Source organism: Oryzias latipes, chromosome 13 (assembly GCF_053564925.1).
Source record: "Oryzias latipes strain Hd-rR chromosome 13, Olatipes_Hd-rR_3.1".
Lineage (NCBI taxonomy): Eukaryota > Metazoa > Chordata > Actinopteri > Beloniformes > Adrianichthyidae > Oryzias > Oryzias latipes.
This window is the reverse complement of record NC_136249.1, coordinates 4236170-4254265: the sequence shown is the minus strand read 5'-3', so window position 1 is coordinate 4254265 and position 18096 is coordinate 4236170. Positions and strand designations below refer to the sequence as shown.

The 18096-nt window shown below is 47.6% G+C and overlaps 4 protein-coding genes across 8 annotated transcripts in view; 1 reads left to right on the top strand and 3 right to left on the bottom strand.

The window, feature by feature from the left end:
* The window catches only part of nf1a (neurofibromin 1a), a 91641-nt gene that overhangs the window by 54261 nt on the left and 19284 nt on the right, over positions 1 to 18096 (top strand). For all 4 annotated transcript variants that reach the window (XM_078929600.1, XM_078929599.1, XM_023961964.2 and 1 more), the window contains exons 31-40: positions 817 to 975; positions 1549 to 1646; positions 1734 to 1880; positions 1951 to 2097; positions 3047 to 3157; positions 14831 to 15263; positions 15360 to 15700; positions 15985 to 16187; positions 16414 to 16607; positions 16686 to 16826. In XM_078929600.1, the coding sequence (XP_078785726.1) occupies positions 817 to 975; positions 1549 to 1646; positions 1734 to 1880; positions 1951 to 2097; positions 3047 to 3157; positions 14831 to 15263; positions 15360 to 15700; positions 15985 to 16187; positions 16414 to 16607; positions 16686 to 16826 (1974 nt within the window). The remainder of the gene's footprint in view (positions 1 to 816; positions 976 to 1548; positions 1647 to 1733; positions 1881 to 1950; positions 2098 to 3046; positions 3158 to 14830; positions 15264 to 15359; positions 15701 to 15984; positions 16188 to 16413; positions 16608 to 16685; positions 16827 to 18096) is intronic.
* On the bottom strand, positions 4587 to 8139 carry omg (oligodendrocyte myelin glycoprotein). 2 transcript variants are annotated; one of them, XM_011483020.4, is made up of 3 exons: positions 7681 to 7921; positions 7030 to 7233; positions 4587 to 6784 (listed from the first exon to the last, which is right to left on the bottom strand). In XM_011483020.4, the coding sequence occupies exons 1-3, from the start codon at positions 7743 to 7745 to the stop codon at positions 5809 to 5811; spliced, it is 1245 nt and encodes a 414-aa protein (XP_011481322.1). In that variant the 5' UTR covers positions 7746 to 7921; the 3' UTR covers positions 4587 to 5808. The 2 variants fall into 2 exon arrangements, with proteins under 2 accessions (XP_011481322.1, XP_011481320.1); XM_011483018.4 differs by having other exon boundaries at positions 5675 to 6784; positions 7030 to 7244; positions 7681 to 8139.
* LOC144981512 (uncharacterized) lies at positions 9033 to 11696 on the bottom strand. The gene is made up of 2 exons (XM_078929606.1): positions 11571 to 11696; positions 9033 to 11143 (listed from the first exon to the last, which is right to left on the bottom strand). The coding sequence occupies exon 2, from the start codon at positions 11102 to 11104 to the stop codon at positions 10040 to 10042; it is 1065 nt and encodes a 354-aa protein (XP_078785732.1). The 5' UTR covers positions 11105 to 11143; positions 11571 to 11696; the 3' UTR covers positions 9033 to 10039.
* Positions 12864 to 17968, bottom strand: LOC144981511 (uncharacterized). Its single transcript, XM_078929605.1, has 3 exons — positions 17828 to 17968; positions 14548 to 14686; positions 12864 to 14229 (listed from the first exon to the last, which is right to left on the bottom strand). Exon 3 carries the CDS (start codon positions 14225 to 14227, stop codon positions 13595 to 13597), a length of 633 nt encoding a protein of 210 aa, XP_078785731.1. The 5' UTR covers positions 14228 to 14229; positions 14548 to 14686; positions 17828 to 17968; the 3' UTR covers positions 12864 to 13594.

Here is an 18096-nt window from a genome sequence, read left to right as displayed (position 1 = left end):
TACCTGCTTCAGACTCACCTGAGCAGAGCAGGCGGGACTAGATTGTGACCACTGGCGTTTCCACACAACAGAGTCCTCCTGGGTCAGTAGATGTGAGGCTACACAGTCCCTACATGAGTGTTTGTTCTTTCTCCTTCTGCAGAGCAGCACCTGTTTGCCTAAAACCCTCATTGGGGTTTCCAATGCATGAATGGCCTTAGCTTGTTATGTCAGTGAGTGGTGGTGATGATTCATGCTGCTGCAAAAACACAACCCTTCAAATGAACAAACACAGGAACATGTTAACCAGACATCAGCTTTGGCATTGTGCTTGATCTTCTGAGCAGACGAGCAGTGTGACAACAGGCCTGATCCCCATAATGCTTTGCTATGGAGCAAGATGATGTGGCACATAGTTGACCTCAGCATCCATCATTTGCATTCTTTTGGATCAGAAATCCTCCGAAACATCTCGGACCAGCAGGAAGGTGTCATTTGGCTCTGCGGGTTGCTCCCCCTCTTTCTGAGGCTGTAAGCAGAGTTAGGCTCTTCCTACAGCCAAGAATTACCTGGCATTGTGTGCAGGTCTCTTCCTGAGCTCTCCTCTGCTGTTGCTCCTCCTGAACGCCGTCTCTGACTGACCATGACTCCGCCCACCACTCTGCTCCTCATCCTGGCACATTTGTTTTGTCCTCATCCTTCCTTTGCTCTGCTGTGTGCTCAAATTCACTTTCAACATTCCTGCTCTCAAACTTGGTCTTCCTCTCACCTCCTCTTCTTCAAAATGTTCGTCACCCCCCCTGTTCTGGCCCCACCCCACCCCACCCTTTCTCACAGGTGGTGAGTCAGCGTTTTCCTCAGAACAGCATCGGCGCCGTGGGAAGCGCCATGTTCCTGCGTTTTGTCAACCCCGCCATCGTTTCTCCTTATGAGGCCGGCATCCTGGACAAGAAGCCCCCCCCCAGAATAGAGCGAGGCCTGAAGCTCATGTCCAAGGTTTGACCTGCACCCCCCCCCCTGCTGAGACCTGAGGGCTTTTTAAAGCAAACTTTCCTCACAGCTTCTGTTTCTTAACATTCACCTCCTGTTTGCCTCATGTTTGGACATTTGTGCTTTTCACTCAAACACAAATGTTAGAGTAGACCTGAAAGGTAATGTAAGTGTACAAAGTTTCAAGACTCAACTGCACTTTTAAAGGTTTTTTTCAATTGTTTTCTTAGAGAAATGAACATTTAGCCTTTTAGGATAAAGTTACAAAGAACGTGGATTCATTGTAAATGTTACAGATCAGAGAAGTGAGTCCAGTGGACTTCAGGAACTATCTCAGAGGGTTGATTTCTCCTGGAAAGACTGCAGGTTACATTAGGATGTGTCGATCTGAGGGCTGCACTGAGGCAGATCAGCTCCTCGCTGTTAGCCCCCCCAACATTTACAGCTGACTTGCTGTTAAACCAAACCTTCCTCTTGCTGTGAATCTTGGAATTCCACAGCGATTTCCATCTTGCCAGCTGTTAGGATGAACAGTCAGGTGTAGAGCTGATGATCAGTAAAAGTGTCTGTGTCCTCCAGATTCTGCAGAGCATTGCCAACCACGTGTTGTTCACGAAGGAGGAGCACATGAGGCCTTTCAATGACTTTGTGAAGAGCAACTTTGATTCAGCAAGGAGGTAACGGCGAGCTCTGGCTGTTTCAGAGCGGGCACGTGCCTGAGGCTGCTGCGGCCAGGTGGAGTGACCGCGCTCCTCTGTCTGCAGGTTCTTCCTAGACATAGCTTCGGACTCTCCACCCAGCGACTCGGTCAACCACAGCCTGTCCTTCATCAGCGACGGGAACGTGCTGGCCCTCCACCGGCTGCTGTGGAACAACCAGGAGAGGATTGGCCAGTACCTCTCCAGTAACAGGTCAGAGTGGTCCCGTTAGCGTTCCTGCCCCAACCATTCTCTGAGGGAACTAACCCTTATGTTGTTGCAGAGACCACAAGGCTGTCGGCAGGCGACCTTTTGACAAGATGGCGACCCTGCTGGCCTATCTGGGGCCCCCAGAGCACAAACCGGTGGCAGACACTCACTGGTCCAGTCTCAATTTGACCAGCTCTAAGTTTGAGGAGTTCATGACCAGGTAAGAAAGTTGCTGGTCTGCTGAAGGGCCAGACTGGTGTGTGTCTGTGAAAACATCCATTTAATGAAGAGAATGACTTTTCCCACTGACACTGAATTTGTTTTAGGAACAGTTTGGGTCTGACAAATATTGCAGTGGCTGAGAAACACTTCATTCTGAGAGGATTAAGATTGCATCCCAAGTCGCAGATTTAACTGACTTACCTGCTTTGCTAGTTTGACCAAAGTTAGGCAGACTTTCTGACCGGGAGAGGGTCGTCCATGTGGGACTGGATGTTTAGTTGAAACAGCTGTAGGAGGAAAGTTGATGCTCTCCACTGAGCAGTCTGATCTATTACCTGTCCGGTATTTTGAGCATTATTAAATGGACCCATCAGGCCGGACCAAACCGTTCAACGTCTGGGTCCTCGTTTTTTGTAGGTCCATAGAAAAATGGAAGTAAGTAAATCTGTATTTACATAGCACTTTTCTCAGAGAACTCACAAAGTGCTTCACATTCTTAAAACAATCTAAAATCAGAGAAATAACATGGCACAAGGTGTCTAACCCAGGTAAAACCCACTAAGACACACTCAGGCATAGAAGAAGTAAGGAGAGCTTTTAGCTGACTGTAGGGCGGAGCTACTGTTGAAACCCGTTGATTGGCTGAAGGTCATTACCACAAAAGAAAGCGTCTGTTTTCCTCTTCTCCGCCTGCAGTCTTCTCTCAAACAACATGAAATGCTTTGGTCAGGAGACCAAAAGCCGGAAGGAAACGAGCTGCTGGACAACCTCCGTTGTTGTTAGCTTCACCCAGCATGCACCACGACAGTCCATCTTTGAGTGCAAACGCTCACCTGAATTGTCTGGACGGTTCTAAACTGGACTGGACCGGACCGCTCTGTGGAAACAAGGCTGCTGTTTTCCAAGCACTAGGTTCTCAACGAGCTTTCCATGTTTTTGTCCGACAGGCACCAGGTCCATGAGAAGGAGGAGTTCAAGGCGTTAAAGACGCTCAATATTTTCTACCAGGCGGGAACCTCCAAGAATGGGAACCCGGTCTTCTACTACGTAGCTCGCAGGTACGGGGCTGAAAGTTGCGCATGTGTGCGAGGCCTTTTCCTTTAGAGCAGGGGTGCTCGTTACATCGATCGCGATCCACCGGTCGATCTTCAAGGACATGAGGGTAGATCGCAGGCCAGCAAAGATAAATAATCTGGCACATCTGACATGTCTTGACATGTTTACACACAATTTTTATACGCAATTTTGCACACACATTTTGCACATTCTTTATTACAGTTTATATTTGAACACTTGTATATATATCGTTATTCCTTGCTATTCTTGCACTGAAATGGTGATGCTTCAATTTCATTGTTCAACGGACAATGACAATAAAGCAAATCAATCAAATAACCAAAAAAAATAAAAATGTACTTCTAAAAGATCCGTCAGCAAATCAAAATCCTCACCAAGAAGTACGTGACTTGATTGACATGCAGAACGGCCAATCGAACATCCTTTATTCATACGTCACTGCACATGCGTGTTTAAATACACTGAGCGCCAATTCTGTCATCAGAAAGTCGCTACCTGCCCCACAGCACGTCAAGTCCCCGGTAGAAGACCACTCCTGCCCACTGGACTAATCAGATGGAGCCCTTTTATGTCAGATGCTCGCCTACTATGTTGTCTAGGGTCATTGGGACTATAATTTAACGTATTTTGACTCTTATTTAAATTAAACTGGTTTCTAAGACATTGGACACCCCTGCTTTAGACAAAGCTGTGCTTCCACAGATCATGCACAGGGTAGAATAGTAGCTCCTGAGAAAAGCATGATGGGAGGAGCTACTGTCCTTCCTGAGAAGGACCTGCTCTGCATTGCAGGTGGCTGCAGTCTGCAGGGACTGCCTGCCCTTGTTTGATAGGAAAGCTGTCTGCAGCGTGTAATGAGAACTGATTTGTGGTCATGTTTTAGAGGGGGGTGGACACATGGAAACAATGACATCTGACTGAAGAACCAGGGACAAAGACTTTGAGTCCCAGGAGACCCTGTAGTCCTGCACTGGTTCTAAAGAAAACCCCTTCTTAGGTGATCTGTTCTGATTTGAAACCAGAGATGCAGCAGAAAATGCCTCATCTCATGTCAAACCAAACACACTTTGAAAAGCAAATGCAGTACCACCCTGGAGCCGGCGTATCAAAGGTGGCAGTTCACCACCTCTGATCAGTTTGACAGCCACCACCAACAACAACAACGAATGGAAAGTGCTCCGACAGGAACTGGAAGCACTCTGTATTTGGCCATGTAACCACGCCCCCAACATCCATTCTGGCCTAGCATGGAGATGTCCCGGTTAAAAAACACTCTGAAGAGCTTGGATTCAGTGGAAGTGAAAATCCTTGAAACCGGTACTGAGTCCGATTTCTGACCAAACAGTAACCAGATCGGTCTGAAAAATCCCTTAATGGACCGTGGCAACATGAATTCACTGACACTTCAGACATTCTCAGGTAGTTTTTAATGCTTTGCACAGATCATCGTCCACCTGATTAGCCGTCGGATGAAATCTCCAGCTTTAAAAATGGGCTTGAGGGTTCTCTATAAGAGCTCAGCTCAGACCCAGCCAGGTTTGTTGAACTGCTTGCTTTTGTCCACGTTTGTGTGCGTCAAACATCCTCCCATGGTTCAGGACTCGAGGCTCCTTCCTGTCTGTGCCTGCATTAAGCCTAGGACTCTGTCGGAATCCTGAAGTTTTGCGTGATGAGGATTAAACTATTTTGGGTGTAAATGAACTCTGCATGTTTTTGTTTTACCAGAAAAATGTCTGTGATTGTCCTGGAAGTCATGTCTACACCCTTTACAAGCATTCAGCATCAATATGTTTATTGACTTTTACTTTGTGAACAGTCTGAGTCAGGTAAGAATTAAAATTACACAGTCAAGTCTGAACCATCCTCCCTCTTAAGGCAGTAAAGTTCCTCCATACAGACCGGCAGCACAACAACTCAGAGGTCTTCTGTCACTCCTCTGTGGAGTTCGGTCTGCAGAGCCCAAAGATTCTGGTCTCAGAGACTGAAGGACTTCTTCTGTCATACTGAAGCAGGTGGTCAAACAGAACGATTGAATCTTGGGCCTTTTGAAAGTCTGAATGGACATCAGCCATACCTGCCTCCCGTGTAAGCTGTGGGCCTTTCATCAGCTCTGTGGGGTTCACGGTTACAGTTTTCTTTGAACCGGAAGCATTTTCCTTTACAATGTCAAAGGGCATCCAAGCAGCACGCCCATTCAGTCTCAGTTTATGGCGCCTCTCCGTCGGGTGACCGGATCTAGTGGTGCAGAGGAGGGCGGCGATGTGACCACAGCTTTGATGTACATTTGGTAGAAAATCATCTCTGGATATAGTCCTTTGTTTACTGTCTTTGTCTTTGCTGAAGTCATTAACGGCCAAAGCTGTTGACGCCCACAGTGAAGCCATGTGCTCTACTAATCAGTCAAACGTTATTCTACTGCTCATCTACTGTCCTGCCGGAGTGGGAAATAAACGCAAAATCCTACCGTTTCTGCCGAGTCCAGGTTTTCCAGGGGTCCCAGTTCAGCACCTTTCTCACCTCCCCACCCCCACCTCTCTATGTGTGTACAGCATTTGTGGTTCTGAACATGCAGCCAGACTTTAGAAGCATCATCAGTGGTAAGTACAGTGCAGCCATGCAGCTTTGGGGGGGCTCAGAAGACGGTGAAAGTGGTTATAAAAGCAGCCGTTAGCACAACGGTGTGGGTCTGGACCGCACAGCCGTCGCTCTGGGAGCTATCCATCTTGGGTTGTCTGGAAGCCTGCAGGCGAGCAGTTGTGCTTGTGTGGGGAGTTGGACTGTGGGAACCTGGAGACGAGGTCCAAAGCAGCAATTCCCAGTCGACAGGCTCTGTCGCCTCCCCCCCCTTGTCCCGGTAGATGGCAGTGTCATGCAGGGCAGGTCTAGCCTGGTACTTTGAAGTGACGGCTGCAGTCCTTGCTGGGGATTGACCGTACCCCCCATCAGCCCTACCAACCCAAAGTGGAGGTTCTGTCAGCAAAGCAGAGGAATGCTCCCTCCCTGTTGGTACCAGGCGGGTCCGTCCACAGATTGCTGTGGTATAACAGGGGCAACCAAAGACGGTCGTTCGCGTTTCCTCCGACCATCTGAGCAGTCCCGTGATGTTTTCTTCTTCTTCACATGCCCAGGGGTTATCTCCAAGCGTTATGATCTCCAGCCTGTTCAGCTTGTCAAAAATGCCCTTAGGCAACCAGGAGAAGCGGTTAGCATGCATGTAGAGGCGGAGCAACCGGGGGAGCCTGTCCAGTGATCCTGGGAGGATCTTTACCATATAATTATGGGACAGATCAATCACCTCCAGGTTGTGTGGCATATTAGTGGGCACAGTCCAAAACCTGTTGTGACTCAGGTTCAGACCTCTGAGGTTCAGTAGGGTGTTGTTGATGAAGACCACTCTCTCCAACTCATTGTCAGACAAATCCAGCTCTCTCAGGTTCCAGTGGTACGCCGTGTCATTCTTGTCCAGCGAGTGCAGGTGGTTCCCCACTGCTCTGACATCCCAAAGGGACCGCGGTAAGGCAGACGGTAGGCGCACCAGCCGGTTGAAGGACAGATCCAGGGTTCGTAGGTGCCCGTAGCGGCTTAGATGGCTGTCCAGGCTCTGCATGCTGGTGGAGGAAAAGAGGCTGTTAGTATTTATCTGCCAACATTTGCAGCTAACAGAAAAAAACTTGACAATGTCAGAAGCTAAAAGGTCTTTGTGTTGGAGGATGGAGAAATCCAAGAGGATGGAGTTTCAGTTTGAGTTCTTTTCATCATACATTTTTTGTAGCTCATGTGTTACAGCCCCAGCGTGTCAACACCAAGACTTAGTGTTCCTTTGGAAAATCCTGCTGCAGTTCGACCCGCTCACCTGTTGAAGGACAGATTGAGGAAGTGAATGTTGTGCTGCAGACCAGGCGGGAGCTTAGTTAAGCCTCTGGAGGAGCAGTCCACGACTCGGTGACCGCTGCTGCAGGAGCACACCGATGGACAGACGGACAGCACCCCACATCCCAGAAAGTCACAGAGCAGCAGGACAAGCAGAGGGGCTGGACTCACAGGCATGGTCCTGGCTCTGCAGGGAGACTACAATGGTGAATGAGCAGCTTCATTTATTGATGAGAAAAGAGGGGAGTTCTAGAGTGGCATGCCGACCCCAAGCGCCAGCTGGTGCAGTGGTCAGGGGTGCCATGAAGCGATCAAACAGCTGGATTGCTGGCCCCATCATGAGCTGCTGTACTCCATGCCCTGACATGGGACATGTGGCTTTGAACTGATGGATATTTGCAGATGAAGTCTGCAGGTGTAACACGGGGACTTCAGTATGTCCAGAAGCGCCACCCTTCACATAAACATAGCTAAGGAATGCGATGCCCCCTTTGTTGGCTCGGATAGTTTAAAGGCTGCTTTGGTTTCCTCCATGGAAAAATCTGCTCAGCTGGTCCGTTTACAGCACGTTCCTGTGCGTTAGTTTTGTTCTCCCTTTTATATTTGTATACACTGTCCCTTTTGAATGGCTCACCTTATTCTGATCTGAGTTTGTGTTCGTCCCTGTGCTCCGCGGTCGCCTCCTCCCTGCCGCTGCATCTCCTGGTGTCTGGTGGTCCGGTTGAGAGTGTGAGCATGCTCCCCACCAGCTGCTGGTCTGCAGGCTTCTGATGGAGCTCCCAGTGAAGGGAGGCAGAATGAACAGAGAGAGAGAGCATTGCAGCAGAGAGCAGCTTCTGATGAGGCAAGCAGGATCTGAGCTGCGTGTGTGTGCGTTTTCTGTTAGTGTGTGTATGCAGCACAAGCAGCTTTCCCTTCCTAGAACACACAACCCTGGATTAAAGCACATTGTAATGCAAATGTAGATGTTCCCATGAAAAAGTCAGTTTCTGTCTGTAAATAACAGAGGTGTTTGGTGGCGATCTGACAGCAGAACCAAATCATGTTGGGAACAGGAACATGATGCTTTTAAATCAGATGTGCACCTTTGTCACTGCCCAAAGACGAGGAGAACTGCTGGAAGAATTCAGTCTGGACAGATGCTGGAAGAGGAGCTCACGACTTTCTCAGAGAATAACTATGAGCCCCCTGGATCGGGCTAACCAATGGCGTATACTTACGTAGCACGTTACTACATTCCTTTAAGACCCAAAGCACTGTACACTGGCGCCAACCCGTAACCACCAGGAGCAACGTGGGGCTCAGTGTCACACTTCAACACCGGGCGGGCAAGGCGGGAACCGAACCTGTATTCTCCGTTCAGAGGTCGACCGCTCTACCCATCACAACTGCCCCGTACGATAGACATTCATAAAAACAACTGAGGAAGACTGCTACTACTCGTTTTACCTCAGAAAATATTAAATGATCAAAGATTAGTCTGATTGGTTAAAATTGAGCGTAAACTCCTAAGTGTTTCATGTTTCTTCCTTTTTCTGTGAAGGATGACGGATACATAGTGTGATAAAACCAAGCTTTGTTTTGGCGGTTTCCTTCTTGTACAGCTTGACCGTATGTGCTAAAACAAATGGGAGAAACATCCTCCGTCCTGCTGAAAGATGGTGCGAGCTGCACTAACAGAATCCTTTCTGCACATGTATGCAGATCAGAAAGTAGGACTCTTTTATTACAGTGGTAATAAAAGGTCTCGAGGTGAAAACAGGAAGTGAGATGCATGCATGCTTTGGTTCAGGCCATCTCTGCACGTATGGCAACCCACTCTGACCACCAGCAGACAGGTGAGCCAGTCTTCCAACCGTAGAGGTTTGAGTCTCTGTGAAGGACCGCTGACACCATGACCGATGAGCACAGAGAAGAGTGCTGCTGCCACAGTCACAGTTTAGCACATTCAAATAGTTATTGTAGTTGTCATTGAAACATTTAGACTTTCTGGTCATATTTTACATTTTTATTGATCTGATTAGTTCAGGACCTATGGCTGCCAGACGATTACAGTTTCAGAGCTGGCTCACCAAAGAGCCTTTGAGACTGGGTTCAGTTCTCCTCAAGAACAAGGTTTTGACCCTTTTGTTAGTCTGCTTGTTTCACGTGAAGCATTAAGCTAAGAGACTTAAGTCTTTCTGAAGATGCTCAGCCTAAAAGAGTGAAAAAAATCTGTGATCAACTTTGAAAGAAACCTGCAGAACTGATAATCTTTTAGGGATTACAAGAAACTTCAACGGGATGTTTAAACAGAGACACGCTTAAGACTTTTGAACAGTTCTGTAGTAAACCACGTGACAAGGGTTAAATGACCGTTTTCACAGAGACCGTTGTACTTTTTCTGAGGCACAGAATATTGAAATTGCAGCTTTGTAAAGTTCTTCATTTGTCTGTGGCCCCTGGGAGCCACGTGTGGTTAACCTCACATCCTGCAGCAGAGCTACCCTCTTTAACCATTGCAGGTTCAATGTCAGGCAAACATAAACCTACCCTAAAGCTTTAGGTTTAACCACAACTGGTACCTTAAATGAATAAAGACACGTGCCCTTGGATCCGGAGGTTTTTTCTATTGAAATTACCCAAATGAACCTGAAACCAAGCTCTGATTCCCATCCAAAAATACATTAACAAACATTCAAAAAGTCCTTGGAGTCTGCAGTTTCTGCATGAAGCCGTGAGCTTTAGCTTCCCTTGAACTGCAGCTGTATGGAAGTGCCGGTCTGAAGAAAGCACGTTTAGAATATATTAGCTCTGCCTGTAAATGGTATCCGTTGACTCCAGGGGAAATGTCACAATGTCTCATCACCATTTCTTCATTAAAACCACGAGTCCACTTCCTGTTTTCTGGCAGCGAGAAGCAGAGAAGCACGACGACGACATGGGCATTTATTCACTCGGTTCTGGTGCCACGAGGTGTTCCCATCCATTTTCAGTCTGTTTTTTTTTTCTGATCAAGCGTTTGCAGAGGTAGCAGGGTCGTCCGCCTGATCTTCAGGTGCAGCTTTGTCGGCTTTTGAAGAGACAACAGATGATGGGCTTTCTGTAGGCGCTCCAGCTTCACTCAGGCTTTTAGCGTCTGAAGCAGATAAGCTATTGCTGTCTTTTGCATCTTTTACTTGCATTTCATGACCAAATGTGACGGCGGGAGCCATGTCCTTCAACTCCTGGTCCATGTCATGAAGCAGGGACAGTCTTTTGGACAGTCTGTGAGGCAGAAAGCTGGCGATGGAAATGCGGTTGGCTGGCCTTTGTGTGACCTGGCCACCATCTCCTTCATCCTGTAGAAAAGGTGAAGGGCCAGCCCAGTCTGTCACCATGATCTGCTGCTTCTGAATCCTCCGTTTCGTGATATAGATGGCCAAGAAGCCCGCCATCATCAGAGCCAGAGCCCCACCGATCAACCCTGCTACGATTTGGCCAGAGTTGGACTCCTTCTTTTCTTGTAGTTTAGCCCTCTTGGTGGTTTGACTGGTTGATCTGAAAGTGGAAGTTCTGTAGGGCAGTAGCGTCTTAGTACTCGCAGTTGCTTGTGTACTTGTAGAATTGCTGTCTTCTGTCTTGACTGATGTGGTTAGATGGGAGGTGAAAATCTCTGATGGGGGCGTCAGTGAGGAGGTCGTGTTAGAGGTGCTGATCTGAGAGGTGGGGGACGTCTCTGCGTCTTGGGTGTTGGTGGACGTGCTCTGCATTGGTGGGGCAGTTGGAGGTTGGCTGCTTGAAGGTGCTGCTGTGGATGCTATCTCAGGCTTCAGTGAGCCACTGGACTCTTGGCTCGTGGAGCTCTCTGGGGCCGAGGGTCTCGTGCTCTCTGGGGTTGTCACTGATTGCAGTGAAGGAGGGCTTTTCTTCTCCAGTGGGTTTGTGGGGGTCAGTGAGACTGGCGTGTGGGTGGTCGGCTGGCTCTGATTGGTTGAGTAGTCAGTGACCATGTTGTGCCAACCAGTTGTCAGAGCATCGCTAGCTGCCAGAGGCAGTAGCCACACGAAGACCAGGCTGTTGAAATCCAACGTCTTCATCCTCTTCTGTCCTTCAGCTTTTTTTTTTTTTAGTTGTTGCTGTAAAATTCAAATTTGTTTTAGCAAAGATGCCAACCATGCTCTTGAAACTTAAGCCTCAGATGAGGAAGTGTCGCGCTCAAATTCAAACAAAAAAAACTAAACTTGTGAAATATTTTCTGCTGCTTGGTCATTTCCTCAAAACGCACCTTCAAATAGACATGACTCCATCCTTCTATATTGGTTGTTCTGGTTTTTAGCCAAGTAACATCCATTGACAAAGGGAACGTTCATTCATTTATTTTGCCTAGAAGCACATTAAGTCTGTTAAATGTGCTTTTATTTCAGATTACTTTTAAAAGCGACCTTTTCAGAAAGAAGACAGCGGCTATATTTTAGAAATGTGTTAGACATTTGTGAGCGTCCCCTCTCCGCTTAAACAAATGGATTGCATTAGTAAAGGTCTAAACAAACTCTACAGACTTACTGGTAGCGGTCCAGGGCTGAGTGGTCGCGCTGCCACCTTCCAGGGTGTGTTTGCTGCAGTTCTCCTCTCAAAGGAGTGAAAGCAGGAAGTGCCGCAGAAACCGCCTCTCGTCTTATTCACAGGAAGTCAAATCTGTGAAGTCAATGACTCAACTGATCCAGACTGGTCGACACATCTTTGCTCCATGTATAGTCTGTCCAAACACAGAAGAGGGTGCGTTGTCTTTGGCTGAAAGAGGAGATAATTGCATTCACCTTTTTGGTATTTGAGGCTAGTTTTATTTGCTTTTTTCTCTTTAAAGAGGGGAGGATATTTGTGCACAACCACACACTCAAACATCAGTACAAACACAAAACAGTGCTGATGTTGCCATTTAATTTGGACCTCTGATTTATTCTTGGGGTTGAAATGGTGAAAAGATTCAGCCACCAGCTTGGACCATTGATGAAACGTCCAAATGTTGGCAAAAGGGGATCCGTGTGGTGGAGGGAATGTGTTTGAGACCTGTTTCTGTTATCATTAAGCCATGCATAAACAGCTGTTAAAATGAAGGATTGCAATCTATTTAAATTTATTTTTTATACATAGATCATGTAAAATAAAAAAGTAGCCATCAGAGACAAAAAGAAACTTATAAGAATCTCAACGTAACTTACATTTGTTTTTTGATACATTAATAATAAGCCTTAAAAATGCTGAATTTATTCATTAAATTTAAAACTATGAACTGTAAAAAGAAGTAGAGGTCATGCGTGTGCAGACTGGATTTCACAATTAGTGTCAGATGAAGTATCAAAGTGTAGCACTTTAGGAAGAACCTCCACAGCCCAAAGGCCGTGAGCCGTTCAGGTTATTTAACGTTGCTTTGGGATTAAGATTATTTCACAACCTTAGTGGCCGTCGAGAGATCTCGAACCAAGTCCCAGCGCCGCTTTAAAGGTGCAGATTTCCAGCCTGTGAAACGAGGACGTGGAAACGAACCTTCCTGATCTGCATGTAGAAACATTTGGCTGGAGAATCCCGTCTTCGGGTTTGTCTGGTAACGGTGCTCCCTGCTTTGTGGCACAAGCAAACCTTTTTCAGCAACCCGTCTCCTGCTTTTAGATTTATTTTAAGGTCGTGACGACTGCGCTAGCAGGCCGGATCTAAGAAACCTTTGGAAATGTCTAGCTTTTTACTTCAGTCAGCTTTGGTTGCTTGGATTTCTCGTCTTCAAACATGCTTGCTGTCATTTTATAAAGATCAATCATGAAAACTGTGTGTGATGGTGATTCAAAGCAGCAGGCATAGATACCATTTTAAAAAAAATGCATTTATTTGAAACCTGATGGTGCAACAGGCCCTTTGTGAGGTTATGAGGAGCAGAGATGTTAAAAAAAGGCAGCGGTAAGGAGAGGATCTTTGTTGAAGGTCTGTTTTCCTGCAGGCTTTGGCTCTCAGCTCATCAGTGAAGACACTCTGTGAATGGAGCTCCGTGGCTCATAAGGGCCCTGTTGTTTTCTGCCACTTCAGCTGTGCTGGAACAACAATGTGCAACAAGCAAAACACTGTTTTTCTGTTGCATCCTGATCAAACTGCACTTTCTGAAATGTGCTTCTTGTTCTTTTATCAATTCAAAACACGCAGATGTCATATTCACAGCAGAAACCTTCAGTCAGTGGTGACAGACATGGATTTTTATCTGGTTTTTAAATGAAACTTGTGTAAACAAGGAGTAAACAGGACTTTTCCAGGTCTGAAACCATGTCTTTGCTCATCTTACATCAGAAATGTCATTTAATCGCTGTCTCAGACAAACATTTGCTGATCTAAACTGTGCAATTCTATCCAGCCTTTCTGGTGTGTGAATGCTGTTCGCAGTAGATGAATACATTTCTGTGTGCACACTGGTTTAGTGTGTAGCTCCACTTCAGCCATCCTCTGAGATGAACCGGCTGGAAACAGAAAGGGAGGTATGCGAGGTTAACATAGAGGGGCATCAGAACAGAAGGGCGGTTAGGTCTCCCCAGGAGGAAGTTCCCCCGTTAAACAACGAGGGGGGTGTCTTCCAAATCTCGGGGGATCTCCAAGCAGGAATCCCTGGAGGTGGGCGTCAGCAGGGCCTCCTCCTCTGGAAGGAGCGGCTTTGTTGTGGAGCCTCCGCTGTGTCCAGCCGCCTGTACATCCGCCTGCCGCTCTTCCTCAGTGCTGCTGTCAGCTCGGACTTCCTCAAGTATGACGCTGGTGTCACACGGCCCAACGATGCCTCCGTCCCCTCTTCCATCTGTGGCCCAGTACCCTGCAGAGCTCACCAGGTCCATGTTGGACCTCGAGGTTCGGGGGACGTAAACACGGCGCTGAAGGACGCAGACCTGATATGTCAGCACCATAACTGCCACCAGCAGGCAGAAGATCAACCCCCCCGCTGACCCAACAGCTATCAAACCCATCTCGGTGTCAATCAAGCAGTCACCGCGATAGGGTTCAGTGCTGCTGATGGAGTCTGGGTGGTCCGTGGTCGCTGGGCTGGACTCTACAGATGTTGTGTGGACACCGTGGTCATCAGACATGGCTGCGTAGGTCTGCTCGGTAGAAGGTTGATGGTCTGCATCTATGACAGTGAGGGTTAGAGGGTCGAGAAGCAGTAGCAGGAGGAGGACTCCTGAGGTGTCCATCATGTCTGGAATAAAAAATACACCAGACATCACGTACAGCTTGGACATTTACAGCTAGCAGTTGAGTTGTAGAGAGTCAAGTTTTTATTTTTGCATTCCTCCAAACACCTGTTGGTTGGTCATAGAAAAACCTAAATAGACTTAATTGTGGAAAAGACCAAAGAGGAGGTTTCTGGATGTAGTGAAGGAAAACATGAAGGTCGCTGGCGTTGGAGGATGCAGAAGACAGGGTTAGATGGAGGAAGCTGATTGGCTGTGGCGGCCCCTGAAGGGAAACACCCAAAGGAACAGAAGAGGGAGACTAAATCATGTAAAAGCCTTACCAGAAGAAGTCACCTGGACCTGTGGTGGGATAGAGCTGGGGGAAAGGACACGGTTTGCTCTGAACTCAGTCCTGACACCTTTCTGGGACGTTTTTCTCAACCAGCTGCTTGGTTTTGCGACCAGAGAGGCTGAGAACCTCTAAGAGAAACAGAAAAAACAAGTGAGCTGGCGTCATTTCTCAGATACGAAATGTTTCAAAACAGATGATAATATGCTGGTAGTTTAAGTTTTCCACAGCACGATTTTTCATTCATTCTGTCTTTGCATGTCTCTTATCTATAGGTTTAAGACTGGCCAGATCAATGGGGACCTTCTCATCTACCACGTTCTCCTGACCCTCAAACCCTATTATGCCAAACCCTATGAGATCGTGGTGGATTTGACTCATGTTGGGCCCAGCAATCGCTTCAAGACTGATTTCCTTTCCAAATGGTTTGTGGTGTTTCCTGGCTTTGCATATGAGAATGTGGCAGCTGTTTATGTCTACAACTGCAACACCTGGGTGAGAGAATACACCAAGTATCATGAACGTCTTCTGACGGGGCTCAAAGGCAGCAAGCGGCTGCAGTTTATTGACTCCCCTGCAAAGCTGGCTGAGCACATTGAGCCGGAGCAGCAGAAACTACCTGCAGCCACGCTGACCCTAGAAGAAGACCTCAAAGTGTTCCACAATGCTCTCAAGCTGGCTCACAAAGACACCAAGGTGTCAATAAAGGTGAGGACGAAGCTGAAAGGGTTTCTCCTCAAAAGAGATGGTTGAGGTCTGCGAGCGTAGTTGTTTTTTATAAACCGAGGGGTTGTCTCTGATCAGGTGGGCTCCACGGCAGTTCAGGTGACCTCAGCTGAGCGGACCCGGGTACTCGGTCAACCGGTCTTCCTCAACGACGTTTACTACGCCTCAGAGATCGAGGAAATCTGTCTGGTGGATGAGAGCCAGTTTACCCTCACCATGGCCAACCAGGGCACGCCTCTCACCTTCATGCATCAGGAGTGCGATGCCATCGTGCAGTCCATAATTCACATCCGGACTCGCTGGGAGTTGTCTCAGCCCGACTCAATCCCGCAGCACACGAAAATTCGACCCAAAGATGTACCTGGGACTCTGCTCAACATCGCCTTACTCAACCTGGGCAGCTCTGACCCCAGCCTCAGGTCAGTCCTTTAAGGTGGCAGGTACTGGTCTTTTACCAGCAAAAGCTCCAGTTCATTGGTGGGGGGGTGGAAGGGGGTGCAAGAAAAGGAAAATGCTCTTGTCCATGTAGCATCTCTCTCTGAAGACCAAAACATGTGGAGATTCAACACATGAATGAACTCTGTTCTTTGATTGACCTATTTCTTCAAATTGAAGGGCTTTGTTTTGGTTTAGTCTGGATGAACCTGAGGACCTGGTGGGTTTTTTTTTCACTTCTCTGACCTGTCACGTGTCCCACACTCAGATCTGCAGCTTACAATCTGCTGTGCGCTCTGACTTGCACCTTCAACCTGAAGATTGAGGGCCAGCTGTTGGAGACGTCCGGCCTGTGCATCCCAGCCAACAACACCCTCTTCATCGTCTCCATCAGCAAGACTCTGGCAGCCAATGAGCCCCATCTGACGCTTGAGTTTCTGGAGGAGTGCATCTCCGGCTTCAGCAAGTCCAGTAAGTTTTCTGCACCACCTCAAAGACGCTAGTCTTCCATTGCACTGGTGGCAGGGGAGAGACGCTTGATAAAAACGTAATAAAAGGAAGATAAATGGTTTTCAGTGTCCTCATAACCATTTAAAAGACTGTTGTGAGTCAATAAGGATCCTAGAATTCCTGCGAGCAGCACTTGTGTAGCCAAAAGTCCATTGGAGCTGTGCACTCAGATGTATTCCTCCTACAGGTATTGAACTGAAGCACCTCTGCCTTGAGTACATGACACCCTGGCTGCTAAACCTCGTCCGCTTCTGCAAACATAACGATGACGCCAAGCGCCAACGTGTCACTGCCATCCTCGACAAGCTCATTACCATGACAATCAATGAGAAACAGATGTATCCCTCCATTCAGGCCAAGATCTGGGGAAGCCTGGGCCAGGTGAGTCCTCCAGACCCACACATGCAACCAAGACCAGTGGGGCTTGTGTGACCTGCAATCGTCTGCTCTTGTCCTCAGATAACGGACCTGCTGGATGTGGTGTTGGACAGCTTCATTAAGACCAGTGCCACCGGAGGTCTGGGCTCCATCAAAGCAGAAGTCATGGCTGACACTGCTGTGGCTTTGGCCTCAGGCAATGTCAAACTAGTCTCCAACAAGGTAAGGCTGTCCACAGTGGAAGACCAAGCTGAAGGTCATCTGTGGGTCAGACCGTCTGAAGGCCTTTCATTCTTTTGTTTTTCTTAAAACTCTTTTTCTGTTGAATCCCTCTGCCTTTTTCCCTCAGGGATGTTTGTTTTGCTTGGAAACACTCAGGTCTGATCAGTCAGTAAAAAGAAAAACCTCACAAGACGCTAACCACGCTTTGGTCTCTGACATACTTACACATGACCCTGTCACAACACACACGTGTTCCGTTTTCTTTGGTTCCGTGTTTAACAAAGAAGGTAACAGCGCTGAATACCATCAAGTCATAGATAAAACCACAGGCCAACGTTCAGACTTGTGAACACCATAAGTAACTGCAACTGGCTAAAGACAAACATCCCGGTCTTCTAGAACTTTCCAAACATCCGTACCGCTGCTGTTGGTTTTAAGTCAAATCTTTAATTCTGTACATTACACATTTCCATCGGTGGCCTGTTGGACCCATCAGCCCTCTGATGAAGCATTCCTCTTTGCAGTTCTATAGGAAACATGTTGCAGTCCTCTGTTAGCCCTGATTTTACAGAACATTTGAGTGTAGGTCCAATTCCTCTGATTTTTGTGGTTCCCCCAAGACCATCACACTCTGGAGTACTAATAGGATCAGGACTGTGTACATTTGCTGGAGAACCATCTCCAGATCCTCAGCAGCAGTCTTGTGGCTGGAAGCTCTCCTAAAGAGACTGGAGTGTTGAGTTATGACTGTCTGGTTGCTTAGCTGAAGACTCGCTCCTTCAAGACACGTCTAACTGGTCAGAGTCACCATCAATGGGATCAGCTGGGACGCAAAACACCGTCTTCTAAACTCTCAAGAGGCTCTCTGAAAAACTTACGAAAAGCCACAAAGACAAACACACTGGATACCAAAGGAAAACATGGCTTTTCTTCAGGTTCAGCTGGCTTGTAGGATTAAAACTAATGTGAATAAATCTGCACAAATGGTCAACTTTACTTACGTGTTAGTGCAGGAAAACACTCCAAAGCTACGAATCGCGGCTGACGTAGAGACTCTGAAGAGACGGACTCATCCACTCACCATCCATCATCTGAGGCGCTGGTCCCAGTCCAGCCGCTGCTCAGAGAAACAAACACAACTCAGACAGGCTGGCACAATAGAATAGCCAGGGCCTGGCTCCGATTATGGCAGCTCCCAATGAATGCAGGTCTTTGTGGAGGCTGCTGACGCGCAGCATTTCAGCCTCAGAGGTGCTCCTCTCACTGACCA